The sequence below is a fragment of the Diadema setosum genome, chromosome 9 (assembly GCF_964275005.1).
Source record: "Diadema setosum chromosome 9, eeDiaSeto1, whole genome shotgun sequence".
NCBI classification, from domain to species: domain Eukaryota; kingdom Metazoa; phylum Echinodermata; class Echinoidea; order Diadematoida; family Diadematidae; genus Diadema; species Diadema setosum.
In genome coordinates, this window is record NC_092693.1 from 38,793,825 (window position 1) to 38,813,796 (window position 19,972).

At 40.4% G+C, this 19,972-nt stretch overlaps 1 protein-coding gene across 1 annotated transcript in view; it reads right to left on the reverse strand.

The window, feature by feature from the left end:
* Nucleotides 1-4,900: 4,900 nt before the first annotated feature.
* LOC140233386 (piezo-type mechanosensitive ion channel component 2-like) overlaps nt 4,901-19,972 on the reverse strand; it is a 122,372-nt gene continuing 107,300 nt past the window's right edge. Inside the window, exons 48-53 of the mRNA XM_072313492.1 lie at nt 19,189-19,281; nt 15,560-15,729; nt 14,652-14,774; nt 8,237-8,316; nt 7,139-7,307; nt 4,901-5,153 (exon numbers count right to left, since the gene is read on the reverse strand). Of these exons, the coding sequence (XP_072169593.1) occupies nt 4,901-5,153; nt 7,139-7,307; nt 8,237-8,316; nt 14,652-14,774; nt 15,560-15,729; nt 19,189-19,281 (888 nt within the window). The remainder of the gene's footprint in view (nt 5,154-7,138; nt 7,308-8,236; nt 8,317-14,651; nt 14,775-15,559; nt 15,730-19,188; nt 19,282-19,972) is intronic.

The window sequence follows — 19,972 nt, forward strand, 5'->3', positions numbered from 1 at the left end:
AAGAAATGAAATTTAGCTCAATCTTGATCCATTGACGAGTGTACAGACATGTATAATGCTGGAATTTCATGTGAAGCTTGGAAATCCTTTACAACACGGCACAAAACAAAAACATTGTATTGCTATTTGAAAGACCTTCCTTGGAAAAAACTTTGAGGTGTTTAACCTTCTTTATCTTTTATTTTTTGGCAGAGAGAAATATCATCGACATCAAATAAAAAATAAATGTTTTTTTTTCTTATATTATCATTACTGTATTTTGATATGATACTAGGTAATGGCGTATCTAATTTATCAAGAACTACAGTAGTCACAACATGTTTACTTTGCATTAGTCTTAGTGATACAGTTGTTTCTTGATTTGAACTGACAGAAGGACCACCTGGTAAATGTAAGTGATTAGACATAACCCACCTGGTCCTAAATGTCTCAAATTGTTGTGATTGTGATCTTTGTTGTGATTCTACTTTAATAACGACCTTCCCTAGCGCTGGGAACTTGACTCTACACTGCACCACTAAGCACAGCACAAGAATGTGAAGATGAGCTTGATAGATTGACTTTGAGAGAAATTTGTTTTGCGTGGCAAGATATTCCAGCAAAATTGGCTGCTTTCTCGGTCTTCAGTATCAATGGTTTTCCTGAAGTACTATATATCTGTCTATGTTCCACAAAACTATATTTCTAGACATGTCGAAATCTATCACTGTACCAACGATGTAATAAAAAACTAGAAATGTCGCTTTGGCGACTGGTATGCCTCCGCCATAATGCATGATTTTCCCAATAGGTCTAGATAGTACATGTGGACACTGTGTGATTACATTTTCACAAAATTGGCAAAATATTGGAATGACAAGTTTGTCACAAATGTGTTGAATGTTCACCTTCTTTGACGTAGGTTTAATTGGATGAATAGGAGAGCATGTATCTAGGGATTTAAGGACTTTAACTTGACTTTGACCCATTCATACATTTAGGCATTGAGTAATTTTCAAGGTACAGGTGTGGAGAAAAAGTGGAATTTCTGAATTGAATAGTAAATTGTTACCATTTTCATCTGGCCCTTGACCCTAAAATTCATAAGATAATTACTTTCAGGTAGAACATGCATAATATGTACTAAGTTTCAAGGTAACTTGAGCCACTTCCGAGATATGGAGGAAAAAGTTAGTTCAGCACTTTCACTTGATCTTTGACCTTTGACCTTGGAGGCAAAAAGAGAAAAAAAAAAAACTTTCCAGAGAATTTCTATTAGGTTACACACGCATACACCAAGTGTAAAAAAAAATAACCCTGCTGGCATTGCATAAATATGAGGGTAATAGTAAAATTTTGAAGTGTTGCACTTGACCTTTGACCCCTGACCTTTGACCCCATGAACCCTACATTCTCTAGATAATCACTTCCAGTCAGTACATGTATATACTATGTTCCATGAAGATACCTTGAACAATTTTCCAATGTACGGAGAAAAAAAAAGAAGATTTAATATTTTTACTTGACCTTTTGACCTTTGACCTCATGACCCAAACTTTCACCAGAGAATCTTAATTGGGTAATACATGTATACACTAAGTTTCAAGAAAATATCTTAAGGCATTCAATAGATATGGTGGAAATAGTGAAATTTTATGCATTTGACCCTGACCTTTTGACCTTTGACCTTTGACCTCATGACCCAAACTTTCACCAGAGAATCTTAATTGGGTAATACATGTATACACTAAGTTTCAAGAAAATATCTTCAGGCATTCAATAGATATGGTGGAAATAGTGAAATTTTATGTATTTGACCTTGACCTTTTGACCTTTGACCTTGAGCATGTGCACCCAAAAGTTGATAGGCACAACTTAACCCCCTAATACACATACATGCCAAGTTTCATTAGGATACCTCAACAGGTTTCGATAGTTACCTTGTCCACAAAATTCATTACGGACGGACGGAAGGACGGACGGACGGACAACCCGAAAACATAATGCCTCCGGCACCACTTCGTGGCGGAGGCATAAAAAAACAACAACACAAATTTAACAACTGAAAGAGGGAAATAACTTCAATGTTACTCAGTGATCACGGAAACAAACCTTCACATACATAAGATGATGTGTGTTTCAATTTCAGCCCATTTTCATGTAAATTAGAAACAATTTGCTGCGATATCTTTTAATTGTATGATTGCAATCCTGTAGCATTAAAAGGACTACAGCATCACCAAACATTTATTCAAACAACCACAGCAGAACTACTGCGAGTAACATGGAAATCAACAAAAATTGCACATTCAATACACAAAATGGGAGTAGACATATACAAGTACAACAACTGGCCACAACAACTACACAACACTGAAATCCTGCTAACTGAAAATCAAAGATTACCACCTACACATCACATCACCAAACAATAACAACTGACTATCATCTAGACAGCATCTACCCCTAATCCTCAATGTCAAGTTGACTTCAAGCAAATTTTACAATTTTTTCATGTTTTCCTCTCTAAATCTATTGGTAATGTTACCAGTAGAGTTACGTAATCCATCCCTAACTGATCAACCCAATATGATTGCAATGCAAATCCTCCCCAACAAACAGAAACCACTGTCTTTCATGGTGAACATCTTGCAAAAGAGTATCATAATTCTACCTAATTTCTCCCATCTCCCATCAACCTACAAATAATACACTCCTAAAGTCAGATTGTTTACAATTCTTTTTTTCTTTTCATGACATGACCAAAAAACAGCAAATCACAAGAAAAAATCACAAGAAATAACTGCACAATCATACAAACTTAGAATTGGAATGCAAGATTGAGACTACACTTAGCTGTACATTTTCCCTATATGTACATACATGTATTCACATACACTCCACATAAACAGCAACCCGTGTGATTTGGCATTAGCGCCTTACATCAAAAGTACTTTATTACTCACTTAATTCTATATAATATCCACTACGTGATTGACAAACTATGTATGTAACTACAATGTACTATTCACAGTACCTCAGCTTGTAGAAAGCCTCCATCTTGATATATCCTCGAGAACAGAAATAGCATTTCTGAAAGAGGGATCAGTGCAAGTCTTGAAAAAGAAAACTGCATTGAAAACACTTTGATACTATTCCTACATGAAGCATTTAGAGCAATCACTACAAAGCAAATCCATGCAAAACTACCAGAATGCTAAAACTCTAACCTTTGCCATTAATATGAGGAACAATTACACCACATGACCACACTTATATTCAAACAGTGCCCAAGACTTACCAAAATTACTTCGTTGTACCTTATCATGTGTTTATCAAAACATCTCTTACTTTCTTGGAGCTCTCCATAGCATATTCCCAATGAACATTCATTCAAAGCACAACCTCTATTACCTGTAGCCAAAATTGGAATGCCCCTGTCTTTGTGCTGTAAACAACACATCCCCTGTTAATGCTGCAGTTAATGGATCAAAAAAAAAAAAAAAATGAAATGAGGTTTAGTAAAGATACCCATTTCTTGGAGCTTTCCATTGGATATTCACAAATAAATTCATTCAAAACACATCTTGTGGTACCTGATCTAACAGTTAATCATGGGAATATCTTGTCTTTTTTGCTGTAAAGTACAGTTCCCTGTTAGTGTTGTATTTAATGTATCAAACAGAATAATGAGCTTACATTTACAAAAAACCTAGAGACATTGGTAAATGTCTCTATTTCCACTGCATGCAAAGTGATATGGTGTTGTGGTACATAAACATACAGAAAATATTAGTTTTCCAGGATGTAACAAGACTTGAGAAGGCACGAAGCTTTCCTTGTCTTACGTTGCTTCAAAACCACACACTTTGTACGGAAAGGCACCCTCATTACCAATATTTTGTAATAATTCAATGTTGGTTAATGTGAATTATATAAAAGTACTAACTCTATTATCAGGCATTGTACTATAAAGCACATTCCAACTAAAATGCTCAAGTAGTATGGTTTCAGATAGATAAATAGATTTTTCATTGCATTGTACAGACAATTAAATATATGTTACTGTATGTTTGCTTCAATTATTCCAAAAATCTACATGAACAATTTGTACATTTCAAAAAGAGGGAGTGTCAAAAATAGAAGTTATCTCTTGATGAAAACAGACATAAAATTGGCAAAGTTTTCTTCATTCATTGCTTTTGACTCTGCTTACATACATTTTCCCTTCTCAAATTACAATGGTATCCTACAGGTCCAACCTTCATATAGACATGTGCAAAAATCCTATGTAGGGTTAAAAAGTGTTATGGGTGATTTGTCTTGAATGGAGAATACTAGCCTTTGTCAAAGGCCTTCTCAATTTTTAGCAATATGAAAGGGAAGCATGCAGAGGGTAAGCAAAGGAGACAGAGTCTCACCATTGGTAAGAGGGGCTGTAGACCTCTACCAATTTCTCATCTTTCACACTGTGATTATCCAGTTTTGCTACCCGCTAACATTTGGCAGCATTTGGCAAAATCACGGCTCATGAAGATTTAGTGAGTCCATGTACTAAATTAACACTAACAATTGAGAAAGTGACATTTCACCTGTACTAAGCCACTCTGATGCAATGATGGTGAACGTGTTGGACTATACAGCACCTGAATCTGGCTAGAAATACACGGCTTGCTACATTTGCTTTCATTTCAGGCCACCAAAAATGTCAGATTCAATTTTAATGGTCTGAAAGGGCCATCAGAGAGAGAAATTGTTGTTGAATCCTGAAGCAGCATGCAAACTCTCTAATACCTAGAATTCCAAGGACATAAAACTTTGACTTATGAGTAAGAACGGAGTGTAATGTTTAGGCCAGGACACTAAATGACGGCACGCTGATCGGAGGGAATGCCATGGCAAGATAGCCCGTCATTCCACGCTAGTCCGTCTTCCACTTAGTGACCTTGATGATGGTCTCTGGGGAGCGGTAGAGGAAGATGAGCTTAGCGGTTAAGTCTTCCTCTAGCTCCATCTCACCGCTCTCCCGCACCAGGTAGATGTCCAGGCACAGCTTGAGGATGCGGTCCACGTTGGGCAGCTCGTTGAACATGATCTGGTAGGAGACGCCGCTGAAGTACATGCGCACGAAGCGGCCGATCACTAACACCAGGGAGACGTAGAGACCAATAATCCTACAGGAGATGAGAGGAATTCAATGTCACATCATATCATACAGAACAGACTGATTAAAACTTATTGCAAGAGAATATTTAGGGAGGAGAAGGTATTGTTTCCAGAAGCATGGTATTGTAGCGCTCGGGAGATATCTTTTCTCTGCCATCACATATCTTTAAAGGGAAATAAAATCCTAATAAACATGGATTTAGTAAATGCAAAAAGATTAGTAAAATACAACAGTGAAGCTTAAGGTAAATTGGACAATCTCTTCAAAAGTTACTAATTTTTAAAGTTTTGATACTACCACTGCTGGATAAGAAGATTACAACTAAGGCCAAAAAAAAAAAAAAATTGTTGCATTGGCGTAACATGAGATTTTCAAATAGGGTCGGTCGGGCGGATTTTTTTTTTTTTTTTTGCTACCTGCATTTTACGTGTAAAACTCGTGCTCAGCTCAGTAAACAGTTACAACTGCTGCACCGAATGTGCTGTGTTCATCTATTCTACAAATCATTTATGAGGCCGATATTACTGGAATTATACCCCTTCACAGAATTTAAAGATGTTGAAATCCCTATCCTGAATGTTTTCACTTCATATTTTACTATTTTGACTTAGATAAGATAGATGCAAATTGACCCATATGTACGATCTTTTCATCGCACACGGCGATCTCTATACAGTCCCACATATACAGATTCGTGTAAGTTCTCCACACAAGAAACCTATGGCAAAACTGTGCACAATACATCGCAGTCTGAATGCTACGTATACACTGAATAAATCTTGTTAGAGTACGTGTCCGTGTTGGAAACAGATGACGTACTGATCAAGGAAGGCTTATGCGAGGCGCTAGATCTCTCCCTCGTACATCCAATATCCCCAGAGCCGTTTCCACTTCCGGGTTTGTGCGATCGCGATCGCAATCAACAAGATATTTGATATCGATAGCAAAAAAAATAATAAAAAAACATGGGGTCGGCGGAATTTTTAGGGTCGGGCGGGTTACGCCAATGCAACAATTTTTTTTTTTTTGGCCTAATGGTGATGTCACAGTTAGACAGCAATACACAGAACATAAATAGAGAAAATTCAACATATCTTGATTTTCTATAAAAACAAAAGAGCACTTGGCTTACCTCTTTCCAAAGGCACATAGAATGATATCATCCTCAATATATGTCGGTAACAAGTGGAAGGAAAGTGTGTTTTTCTTTGAAAAATCATCATTTGTGGAAGTGTCTTTATATTTACATGTGTACTTTATACCATTGTCCAACTATGGCAATACAGACTATTATTATTACTGTCTTCTTATCCAGGGACAGCGGAATTTGACTTTAAAGAATTCATGACCTTTTAAAGTATTGTTTAATTTTCCTCACACTGAACTGATGAGCTCTACTTATAACTGTAAGTCTGCATTCAATCAAACTGCAAACGTCTCCCCTTTAAACTGTTGAAGACTAGTCCCAAGAATACTCAGGCAGGTGTCTATGGGAAACATGTGTTGTAGTAAAATCAGCTCGTCCTCAACAGGTTAAAGGCACATAGACTCGGTGGTTTAGTCGAATGCGTACGCGGGCGCAAGGCGCAAGTTTCCGAAAGAGACCTACGCTATCGACTCGTCTTAAGCGCTTATGCTTTGGCCCATTTCCATGAGTCCGAAGAAGTCTGATCCATTGTAGTACGTGGTCCGATCACAGTTCGGCTCACGGTTCGGCTGAGGGGGATGACAGCTTTAGCAAACTTCTTTTGTGATGTCATACTATGAAGCACATAAGCACGCTTCCTGGCATTACTACAGAATGCGTGACACGCAGAGAAGACAACAAAGGCACCTAACAACACCTACGCGCTTTATTCTTGCTGACAGCTCAACTTCGGCAATCTTCTTATCAATCTAACAGTGATCGGCACTATCATCCAACAGCACCCCCCACAACTACTGGGTCTATGCGCCTTTAGCAAATGTCGGCTAGTAATGTGTGTAACTTACCCGTAGCTGGTAAGGGGTGCCAGAAGCTCAGATGCCACTCTCTCGTTGAATGTCAGGAGTCTGATGTCTGTTTCATTCTCACTTGCTTCCCACCACTCTACGTCTCCCGACAGCTCACTGACACTCCCTCTGCTCAGGTGCAAGGTGGCGTTGCCATAGTCCCAGGGTTCTACCGGAGAAAATTGAAACGTAGAGGATGTTTGCCTCGGGCCAGGCCATGGATGGACATGAATGCAATACTGCTCACTTAGAACTAAAACTTCAAATTAGACCTCACTCTGCAGCTTTCAAAGTTTGGATAAATCAGTGAATGTGTGGACTAAACTGGGCAAGAAATAAGGATGCTACAACTTTCCCAACATATGTCTATCAAATGAGTTGACCTTGTTCAAGACAAACCAATGAGGGCAGCACCACCAAACCTGAAGGTATCCTCTCCTTCTATGCAAAATTAAAAAATAAAACAGGGTTGCAAGAGTCAACACAACATACTTCATAAAAAGATTCATGTTGTCGCCTACAAAGACTAGAACACTGGGGTACCCTCATAAAACAGTACATGGTTAGATATTCCAAAAATACACCTCAACAGCAAATTAAAAATTTAACCCATTGAAGATTAGTCCTGGGCTTACTCAGACAGGTGTCTTTGGTTAATGTGTATAATGGCACCATCAACTATTGGTAGTCCTCAACGGGTTAAATTACTCTTCTGTCCAGAATTGAGACCAGTAGAGTGAAGACAAGACATGTGAAGCAGCAGCAGTTTGATGCTGCAGAGTCTAGAGATGTTGTCTTCTGCGGAATACACTGTTCAATAATACTCACCATAGCCACAATTACAGGCTCTTTTAATCAAATGAATACTAGCAAAATTCACAAAAACTATATTCAACAGAGCATGGTCTGGGTAGCTTACTGCTTCTGCATGCGATGAAAATTTGCATGACGAAAAACGTCAGGTATAAAAGCTCTAGTCACACAGAGGCCAAAATTAACTCCTATAGAACACTGCTTCACTTCTTGCCCATCAAAGCTGAAATGTAAGGAGAATGCTGAGAGTTAATGAGAAAGATTGGTGCGGTGTGTCATACTCACGAGACAAGAGGGGACCAGCCGGCTCTGGACTGGAGAGAGCTGGAACCTGGATAAAGATCGGAATCAGACCAAGCACAGTCCTGCGGGAGAACAAAGAGGGAGGGCAGAGTTACAGGGATGAAAAGCAAAAGAGGATGATGGAATATTGGAAGAGAAAGAAGAAGAATGGCGAGGAAGTAGATGCTAACCTTCTTTAAATTATAGTCCCTTTTGTGGAAATTGCAACATTTTTAATGTAACATTCATAATATGTTGCTGTTAGAAATATTGGAGGTAAATCATATGAGTTTTGTTTGAGTTTTAATTGAATTTGAAATGGAAGATTAAACGAGAACTTACTGTTTGAAGTTTGATATTAATTTTATGAGCAATTGGAGGGTGAGATTACGTCATATATGAGATCCCGCTAGTGCGCGCGCCACTCAATATTAGAAGCAAGAATGTGACCACGGATGTAGGAAGATAACGAGAGATTAAGTTACCGTTTGAAATTGGGGGAGGGTGAGGTGGGACGTAATCTCACCCTCCAATTACTCATAAAATTAATATCAAACTTCAAACATTCAGTTCTCGTTTAATCTTCCATTTTATATTGTAATTTTGTGAGAGATTACATCATATATGAGATTTCAAAGCCAGTGGTTACATTCTCGAGGCAACCCCCCCCCCCCCCCCCGAAAAGGGGTAGGAAACATATCTTAGATAGAGGTTCCATTGCAATTCTAATTCAGGCTGAATGCTGCAGAGATATTGTGTCTCCAAGAGTTCACAAGTTCAGGCAGTTCAAGACATGTCTGCCCAAATCTTAGGGCTTCACAGTCTATTTTTTGGTAATTGTTTCTACAAAGGTTTTCTCAGCAGGACAGGGCTTGTTGTAGTACTTGCGAAAGGTTCTTTCGTTGGCCCAACCGGCTTGCGCAAGTATCTTAGATACTGGGAAATTTCCCTTATTGGCTGCGGAGGTAGACGCTGCCCGAGTAGAATGCGCCTTGTAGATCCCTGTATCAATACCCGCAGCCTCCAAAACAACCTTAATCCAGTGAGCGATTGTTTGAGAGGATACCCTTTGATACGGTTTCTTGTAGCTAACAAAAAGGTACCGTTCACTGGCTCTGATCCTGTGGTTCCTGCTGATGTATTCCTACAAGTACCTGACCACACAAAGTCTCCTGTCTAGGGGGTATGCCTGGAGCTTGACACTGTGTAATTTCCAGGCTTGCTCTGTTTTAGGAGATCATGAAGGTGAAAAGCGACTGCATTATCTCTTAACATCATACCATCCAAGCTTAGATAGTGTAATGATTGAATCCTTTGTGCTGAGATTAATGCAAGAATCACACAAAATTTAAGCGTCAATTTTTTCAGGTCCAATATGTGCGCTGGGGATCAAGAATGAAGAAAACTGAAAACAAGGTTAACGTCCCACATTTCCATGTATCTAGGCTTGGGTGGGCGTAGCTGAAAGACTCTCTTCATAAACCTCTGGATAAAGGGATGGTTTCCAACTGTAAACATAGTATCTCGAACGATCAAAAATGAAGATAGAGCACTCTGTGCTAAGTTTATGGCACTGTAGCCTGCCCCTTTATCGAAGAAAATGTCACTCAGGAATTCCAGGATAGCTTGAACATCTGAGTACAAGTAGTTGCTGCATTTCTTGTCACAAAATGCTTTCCATTTGTTTATGTACACTGCATACTGTTTTTTAGTTCCTTTTCTCCAAGAGGAGGCCATTACAGCAATTATCCGTGCATTCAATCCCGCATCTCTGAAGGGCTTGCACAGAACCTGCAAGCAAGAAGATCAATCTGAGTGTAAAGTGGGTGAGGAGTGTTAGAAACTGGTAATGTTAGCAAGGATTCACTCCTATGAATAACAAGTGGTTCCTCATTCATCATCCTGTTTAGGAGAGGAAACCATGGCTGGCTTGGCCATTTTGGGACTACTAGTATCCCAGTTGCATTATCAGATCTGATTTTTTTGAATGCACTTAGCAACTAAGCAGAAAGGAGGAAATGCATAAAAGTTCCACTTTCCCCAATCGAGAGTAAAGGCATCAACAGCCTTGGCATGTGGGTCGGGCAGCCATGTGACATAGTTCTCTACCTGCTTGTTCAGTCTGGAGGCAAATAGGTCTATTTCTGGTGTCCCAAAACGTGAAGTTATTTCTTGAAAAACTGTGCGGTCAAGCATCCATTCTGTGCGGTCATTGAAAATTCTAGACATGCGGTCTGCCTCCACATTCAGCTTTCCTGGCAAGTGTGCTGCTGTGACCCAAATTTTACAAGTTTCGCACCACTGCCAAATCTCTCGGGCTGCCCGATCACAGTCAAGGGATTTAATGCCTCCCATGTTGTTAATGTACGCAACAGCAGTACTGTTATCTAGCCGTAACAAGACATGAATGTTTTGTGAATTAGAACAGAAGGACTTGAGTCCCATGCCAGCAGCCAGGGTCTCCAGATAATTAATCTTATTCTCCCTGGCTTTTTGCAGCTCGTCTTCATTCCATCTACCCCCAGTATGGGTGGTATGATCAGATGCCCCCCAGCCTTTGCCACTGGCATCCGTGCACAATTCGAGCATAGGTTTAGGGTGTCGTAAGTGTGAGAAAGCAGACTGCACATTGTCTATCCACCATTGCAGCTCTTGTTTTGCTTCCAAAGATAGGCTCATTTTTCTGTCAAAATGCCCCTTATTCATTTTGAGTGCTTTGATTTTGTCCCTTTCTAAAGCCCTGTAATAGAGCTGTCCATACTGGACTGCGGGAAATGATGCTACCATTTTCCCGATAATTCTAGCCACCTGCCTGATACTGGGGTTTGCTATTTGCATAAGTTCAGTGCACAAGGACTGTATTTCCTCTGATTTGTTATCAGGCAGTCGAATTGTTATGGTCTGAGTATTGAGGATGAAACCAAGAAATTGTATTTCTTGAGTGGGGCATAGTACTGATTTATCTGGTTGTACCAAGAACCCAAGTTTTGCAAGGATGCTAGTGGTTTCCAAAACCGTTTGCAATGTTTGATTCTCACTTTCTCCAATAATGAGTATATCGTCAAGGTATCCAATTACTACATGTCCTTGCTCTCTCAGTAATGTGAATACAGGTTTCAGTAGTTTAGTGAACAACCTTGGCGCCATGCTCAGGCCATTAGGCAGTACTTTGAATTGCCAAAGTTGATTTTTCCAGGAGAACTTTAAGAACTTCCTGTGTGTTGGGTGCACAGGTACTGTATAGTACGCGTCCCGAAGGTCGACTGAAGCTAAGAAGCTATTTTCTGAAATGAGTTCAATCGCGGTATGGATATTTTCCATCTTAAAATGCTGGTACTGGAGATATTTGTTGAGATCAGATAGGTCTAGGATAACGCATGTACCCCCGTCTTTTTTAGGCCGTGTAAAAATATTAGACACAAATTCTCCAGTTTCCCTCTGGCATGGTTCAATTACTCCCTTGTCATGGAGTTTAGAAATTTCAAGATCAATATCAGCCTCTTCGCCTTTATCACACCAAAAAAGGTAAGGGGGTTTAGTTCTAGATGGTGCACCCATCTCTTTACTGAATTCAAGCCTGTAACCACTTACAGCATTTAGCACATGTGGGTCTGAAGTAATTTTGCGCCACTTTGGGAAGAATTGCTTCAGTCGATCACTAGAATCAGATGTCATATTTACCTCGTCAGTTGAACTGGAGGTTATCATGCCCTCTTCATCCCTGAGCCTTGCTTGCTGCCGCAGTGCGGTTGGTGCTGGCTGGGATGTGTGAAGGTGTGGGGAGCCGATGGCTTCCCCCTCCCCTTGGGGCGCTGGCCTAAAAAAGCATGGCTAGTAGCTCCAGTCCACGGTCCTTTTGCGCATGTAGGCCTAGTCAAATCACTTGTACTTGCACGAGATGTAGTCCAGCCCGCGTCGCGGTACTGTTGGTGGAAATTCGAGCTTCCTGATGTTATCTTGCTCCTGCCCTTGCCATATGCACTCCTGCCATAGTCATATGGGATGAAACGGGTTTTTTGTATTATCTGCTATGCTCACTCCTGAGGACACCCTCAGTTGCTTTTTGTTCATCTCTTATGTCTTTCATTTGCTTTCCGAGGTCGTCACCGAAAAGGAATTTGGAGACCGATGTAGAGGGTTTGCAGAGATGCTGGAATTGATAACCAATGTCTGGTTTCATGAATTCCTTACGCAAGGAATTTAGCTCGAAGTTCGCACTGCACAGAAGAGCTAGTGCATCTTGTTGCTGTTCAGTGGTATCCTGTGCCGACACTGTATGTATGTAGGCATTGATGCCTCTCGTCAGATTCTTTTGGAGTCTCTGAATTTTGAGGTCTCGTGTCTTTGAAAAGGCAGGTAGCCCATTCCAGACTCTTTGGTTGACTTTCGGCACATCCACCAGCTCACAGTTGCTGGGAATGGGGTATTTAGTGATCGTTTCATCTACCACTTTGGGCTCGAGCTGGTGGGTCAGAAGGTAGGCTGTAGACTTAGCAATTTCTGGGTCAATGGGGGGACCAACTTCCTCAGCCACAGCAAATTTGGCTGCAATGTTTGGAACTTTCTCCACTACAGAAGGGGAAACTTCGCCTTCTTCAATATCAAATTTGTCATCCTGACGACTATCCCCCTGACCTGGTTGGATAATCACAGAGTTTTCATCCATATCTCGGCCCAGAAATGGTGCCGCATAAACATCATCATAATGGCAGTCAGTATCTGCCAAGTCTGAAGGGGAGTATTCAGAACGAGTCCTGATACTCTTTCCATTGCCACCGCCTTCACGGGCTGGTGTCTGCTTTGCTGACTGTGCCTCCACAAATTGAACAACCACAGCTAATTGGCCTTCAAGCTTGCCGAGTCTATCCTCCAAAGTTGAAACTTTAGAGGCCAGTTTGGCAGGTGGTTTCACTGTTTTGTTTGCACCGGTACTACCGCTAGGGTTAGTACTGCTTGTAGTTGTAGTAGTACTATGACTAGTACCTGCCTTGCCGGCTCTAGTAGGCGTTCCTTTGGCTGTCGCAGTTTTCTGCTTGCACTCTTGTGCGTGCTGGTCTCTGCGACCCCCGCCGGTGGCTGCCGGGGACGCGACTGCTGTCAGCAGCGGTGGTGCGGCTGTGCTGGCCACGTTTGGAACGTTGGTCGAAGACATAAATTTCGTTGCTGTTCAGCTGAAGAATGATCGTTAAAACTAGGAAAAAAAACCTGGCAAAACCTCCCGTTGAGGTTACTTTAGCTATTACGTCGATCCAACTCGAACGAAAACTTGAATTTTTAAGTGCAATTCCGGCGAATTTTCCGAGCATAGAAATTCGCGTGTAAGCAAGATGGCGGCAACTAACGAATTGAGTGGCACGCGCACTAGCAGCATCTCATATATGACATAATCTCTCACAAAATTACGATATAAAATCACTATTTTTTGTTTGTCTTCACTGTGTAATCATATCCTGATGATAGAGAAGTCCAGATAAGAGATGGCTAGATAATATATGTTAGACTGTTTGCCCTAGAATATCTTACATACATCAAAACTGCCCTAGGAAAATGCACTTCTTTTTACACTATTTGCTTCTTATGTGGCACCACATGTCTGGTTAAGACTAAGTAGAGCCAGTTAGCTGATTATTGTTCGTCACCTGGGGTAAACCACAAGGGGTCAACATCATTTGCTTGCTTTCCTGTGTGTATTTGGTGAGGACCACTTCACCAGGTTTGCACCCTGCTCTTTGCAAAGAATGAACAAAGTGGGGACTTTTACATGCACAAGTTGTGATCCCGCATACACAGGACCTCCACCCAATGTCCTATTTGATGGACAATGTGTTTTGCCTCTTACTAGAGGGGACGGCATGATTACACACAGCATTGCTCAGCTAAACTCTAAGGGGAAGCAAACTCGGGTCATTCAATTGCAAGGTAGACACACTGTCAACTGAGCCATCTCACCACCATTTCACATCAACAATGTGACCAAATCGATTACAGCATCGATGTCAGAAAAACTTCAAGGGCTCTTTCAGCAGGAAGCCATATCTCCTTATCGGAGGTAGGGAGTTGAGTTGGCTCAGTCGGTAGCAGGTCTGCCTCACAATCCAAAGGACCCCAGTTCGATTCCCGGATCCTACTGAGCAATGTTGTGTTTAATCATACCATCTGCTCTAGTAAGAGGTAAAAACCCTCCGTCCCTTGGACAGGACATAAAAATGGAGGTCCCGTGTCCCGCTTCATTTATTCATCGCAGAGGCAGGGTTCTTAACCCTGATGAAGTGGTCCTGCCTTACATCCAGCTGGATCTCATGGAAGACGAATTATAGCGAATTATTGAAGCTGAATATTGGCTATCCAGCCATCTTCTCAGATGAATATGAAACAAACAAACAAACAAACAAACCACTCTCCCACCATCCAAACTTACCCTGATTCATTCGTTTCAAAATTCAGCTGTTCGATGAGGTTGTCGGTAATACCTGGTGAATCAGACAGGACCACATCGTAGGAATTTTCAATGGTGGGTGTCACCTGGGTGTTGTTGGTTATCCTGCCAAAAATACAAACAGGTACAATTCAAATTTTCATTGAAACATATGTGTTTATCCATCCATACAGCTATATAGACAGATGCATAAACAGACAGATAAAAAAAAAAATAGATAGACAGACAGATAAATAGACAAATGATACCTTTGGGTAGATGGATAGCGCTTACAGACATTTCATGTGATAATGCGCTATATAAATGTTGTGAATAATAATTAATAATGGATTGGTGGATGAATGAAGAGATACGTGTAGATACAGAAAGGGAGAGGATAGGTAAAATGATAAAGAGATGGATAGATAGACAAGGAGATAGATACATTTAAAGGGGATGGCTAGTAACTGATCAGTGGGAATCAGTGGGAATGCTGGGAGATGATTGTTCCAATCCTTGTGGGATTCATTTAAGAGTACATTATACATCTATTGTTGTGTGAAAATTATTTGCTTCAGAACGGTCTCATATTCAAGTAATGTGCAATTTAATGCCCCGTCACTGTACAGGCATGCTAGCCTGGAACCATTGAACTGCACATTACTTGAATATGAGACCATTCTGAAGCAAATCATTTTCACACGACAATAGATACATAATGTATTCTTAAATGAATCCCACAAGAAATGGAGCAATCATCCCCCAGCATTCCCACTGATTTCCACTGATCAGTTACTAGCCATCCCCTTTAATAGATAAGTGAATGGATATGTCATATCTGGGGAAACAGATTTGCAGCTTTCCACTGACTTGATCCCCCTCTCCCAATGAGTACTGATCATCACTATTACCTGGTGAATGAGTACTTGAAGGACATCCGCATGGACTGGTCTTCTTGCAGGCGCATGATGAGATCGTTTCGGCTGGCGGGACTGATGTCCCAGGTGCCCGTAGAGTCCCGCTTTATGTGGACCACCAATATGTCTTCTTGGCGGTAGATGGACCAAAAGGACCTGGCGTTCTGGTTCCGACGGGAACAAGAGAATAAAAGTATCACGTGAGACAAGTTCTGAGAGAAAAACCAAACCTTGACTTGACCGACTTTGACTATTTCTACAATCGCAAGTACCTACTACTGATTCTTCAACAAAAAATAAACACACTAATAAATGCAAATAAATGCAAAGATTACAAGAAAATCAAATTCAATATCTTGAAGATGACACTGTCTTTTCAAAACATATCTTATGGTTTGTTAGATATCTGATTTTACTAATTGCTGTCATTTTTGAGTCATGAAGTAAATTTTTACTTCAATTGGTTCGATGAAGACTAATAGTTAAATATAACGTTGTTCACAGCTGTACCTAGAGTTGAAAGGTAAGCATAAAATAACAGCCATCACATCATCTTCTTCAGAATATGGATCTACTAACAGTATATCAGTACATGAGTAGCCTTTACCTAACGTGGTCTGGACTTACACAATGTATATCCCCTTTGTGTCTGAATTGAGACTAATCGCAACACAACAACGATCACATCTGGGAGGCCCAGATCGCCAGACAGCCTTTACTAGCTTGAGTGATTGTTGTAGTTGAGTTATTTTGTTAAGTACTGTTTTTCCTCTACCGTCATGATAGATAATGATATGCAGATTTTCTTGACAAACCACCACAAGAGTACTGTAAAAGTGGTTTCTTTCACGTACAGATACTTTCGCGGTTTCCAACGGTGCCGACTTTTTCGCGTGTTTAAATTCGCGATCTGCAAAATCTGTGAATTCACAGTCGGTAAAAACTGCTTTATTTTGCACATGAAAACCCACACTATAATCCAATTATTCTTTTACTTATTAAGTAGAAATTAAAATCAAATACCTAAAATCCTGTCTCTCGAGTACTTTATAACATGTTTGTACCTACATTGCGCGGTATCGCTGTATGTGCGTTGACAATCGATACACTCAATGCGCGGAATCGTCGTGTGTGCATGTGCGCAATAGCGTTGTAACAAGTGGCGAGTTCAAAACATTTCTGAGTGATGTTAAATTCGCGGTTCAACCTCAAAGCGCGAAAAGCGCGAAAATAAAACCAACGCGGAAGAAACCACTTTTACAGTATACCTAATGCCACGTGACATATACACGTAGTTCACCAATTAATGACGAAAATATCAGAACTCTGATTTGCATATTCATTATGGTTTTCTTCATCAACATACTGTGCTTGATTGAGTGGGCACCTTACAGTAACAACGAACTTTTGCCAAGAAGCCTTACATTTGCAGCTGGAAAGCTGAAATTGTATTCTTTTTAAGGATTTTCAAATGAAAACTATAAATCACTGTAAACATTTAGATGTTGAAATATGCAAAATTTCCTTAAAATAGGACTTTCAATTTTTGAATTATTACACTTCTTGACATGAAAACTTTGAATTTAAGTAATTGACTGTTCAAAGCAAGAACAAAATCCAGATTCAATTAAAAAAGGATTTGTAATCTTAATTGGATCATTTGATGTTGCGAATATGATGCCTTAACTATTTCAATGTGGAAATAATCTAGGTCACTTTTTACATCAAAGTGCATGGTCCCGGTGTTTTAGTCAAATGCGTACGCGGGTGCACGGCGCAAGTTTCCTATAGAGACCTACGTTATTGACTCCTCTTTAGTGCTAACGCTGTGGCCCACTTCCCAGAGTCCGAAGAAGTCCGATCCACTGTAGATCACAGTTCGGCTCATGATTCGGCTGAGGGGGATGACAGCTTTAGCAAACTTCTTTTGTGATGTCATAATAAGAAGCACAATTGCACGCACCCTGGCATTACTACAGATTGCGCGATGCGCAGAGAAGACAACGAAGGCAACGTTACATAGCAACACCTACGCACTTTACTCTTGATGACAGCTCAACTTCTGTAATCTTCACATCAATGCTAACGGTTGATCGGCACTTTCATTCAACAGCACCCTCTACACTACCGGGACTATGCACCTTTAAGGCAACATTTACAGTTGTTAATACTGTATCTTTCATCTTTATATTATAGTGTGTCAATGTTTCATAAATTTTGCCAAGAACGTCAATCATTGAATTTGCCAGCTCCATATCCATCTCGCTTTCATGCTTTTTGATGCTGTTCCACTTTCATATTTCATTCTTTCTGGCGTTTTCTCTAAAATAATCTGAAATGGGTATTTCAAACCTTATTTTCAAAAGAAATATCGTGATTTTAGTTAACAAGAGACCCGCGGGTCTAGCGCTCACCTGAGTATCGCAAGTTCACCTTTCACGCAGTCACAAATCTAAACTATTCACAGCTCTACTAAAATTTGACCAGACATTCTCAAGTAGAAGATTAAAATGTATAATAAGGGCCCAAATTTTTTAAGATTCCTTAATTTGGAGGGATTAGGCCCCCCTAGGGCCCTCTGGGTGGGGCATGGTGCCCATTTTGATAAATTGAGACCCTGACCCCCTAGGGATGCTACCTGCCAAGTTTGACGAAAATCCATCATGAGATTTTCAGGAAGAAGATGAAAATGTACAATTCAGGCCCCCATTTGGACCTTCCCAGCCCCCCCCCCCCCAACCCCCAAGAGGGGCACCCCTGGATCTGCTATGAACAAACTTGAAACTACAGTCATTAATGTACTCACTCATAGTATTATCTTAGCTCTATAACTTCTGATTCTAGAGAAGATTTTTAAAGATTCCTTCATTTTGGGGGGTTTGGGACCCCTGGGGGCCCCCTGGGTGGGGCATGGTGCCCATTTTAACAAATTGAGATAATAACCCCCTAGGGATGCTACCGGCCAAGTTTGGTGAAAATAGGTCATGGGGTTCTCAAGAAGATGAAAATGTACAATTTAGGCCCCATTAGGACCCCTCCCCACCCCCCTCCCCTGGGACCCAAGGGGGGCACCCCTGGTTCTGCCATGAACAAACTTGAAACTACAGTCATCAATGTACTAACTCATAGTATTAACTTAGCTCTATCACTTCTGGTTCTAGAGAAGAAATTTTTTACAGATTCCTTAATTTGGGGGGGGGGGGGGGTTGGGCCCCCCTGGGGCCCCCCTGGGTGGGGCATGGTGCCCATTTTAACAAATTGAGTTCCTAACCCCCTAGGGATGCTACCTGCCAAGTTTGATGTAAATCAGTCTTGGGGTTTTCAAGAAGAAGATGAAAATGTAAAAAGTTTACGCACGACGGACGACGCACGACGCACGACGGACGCTGGACGAAGGGCGATCGCAATAGCTCACTTGAGCCTTTGGCTCAGGTGAGCTAAAAACGTAAAGTACATATGTATATGTGAAAGTACATATTTCAAGTGATTTAGGTAAAAAAGGAATTTTTTCTTAATACCCCATTTCTACCCTGAAGCAAGCACCAAGAATTCAACACATCCACACAATACTCTGCTACTTTTTTTCACATACACTATTAGTGCCAGTACAGAGCTGAACTTACCAGGTCCTTACTGAAATCATTCGTCAAGTCATTATACATTTTGTCATCAATTTGGGTTATATCTTCGGACAGGGCAGTCATCTTGAAGATGGGCTGTAAGGGGGGGGGGGATAGAAAAAAATAATCACATAAAGTCATAAACTGCACTCTAAATGTGAAGGGATTATTTACATTACATTTTCCTCATGTTTTTTTTTTTCTTTTTAGAATATTTAGAATAATGAGGCAATTATTGGTCAACTTGTATATTGTGTATAGATGAAGTCCTGTGTCTCATTATTGAAACAGGAAGGCCAAATTGTGTAACTTTGTGTTACGTTTTATTTATCTCTTTCAAAAAAACAAACTACATTTGGAAGGTTCGAACAATGTACTCCACTTCATCTTTAAATCAATTTGAGTAACTTCAAGCCATGCTTGGCTGCAAACTTGAAACTCTCTAGACAGCAGTCAATCTCTTCTATCACACAGAGTTCCAAAAATCATATTTCTGAGGTTTGGTGCTGTATCTTTTAATCAAAATATGTACAATTTATTGTTAGAATTTCATGAGTTGGAGTGAATAAGTTTCTTGCATCTGAGCATTGTGTCAGTCGTATACAATTGTTTGCTTTGGCTGTCCAATTTTCAAAAGCCTTTTACTCGTTAAATTTACAGTTGATTCTCAAATAGGCAACATATTAAACTATCAAATTTCCTGTTTCTCTTTGAAATGGGCAGGTTTTTGCAAAATTTCTTCCGATTTTGAGCAGATTCAATGAATTCAAGCATTTCTTTTTTTTAG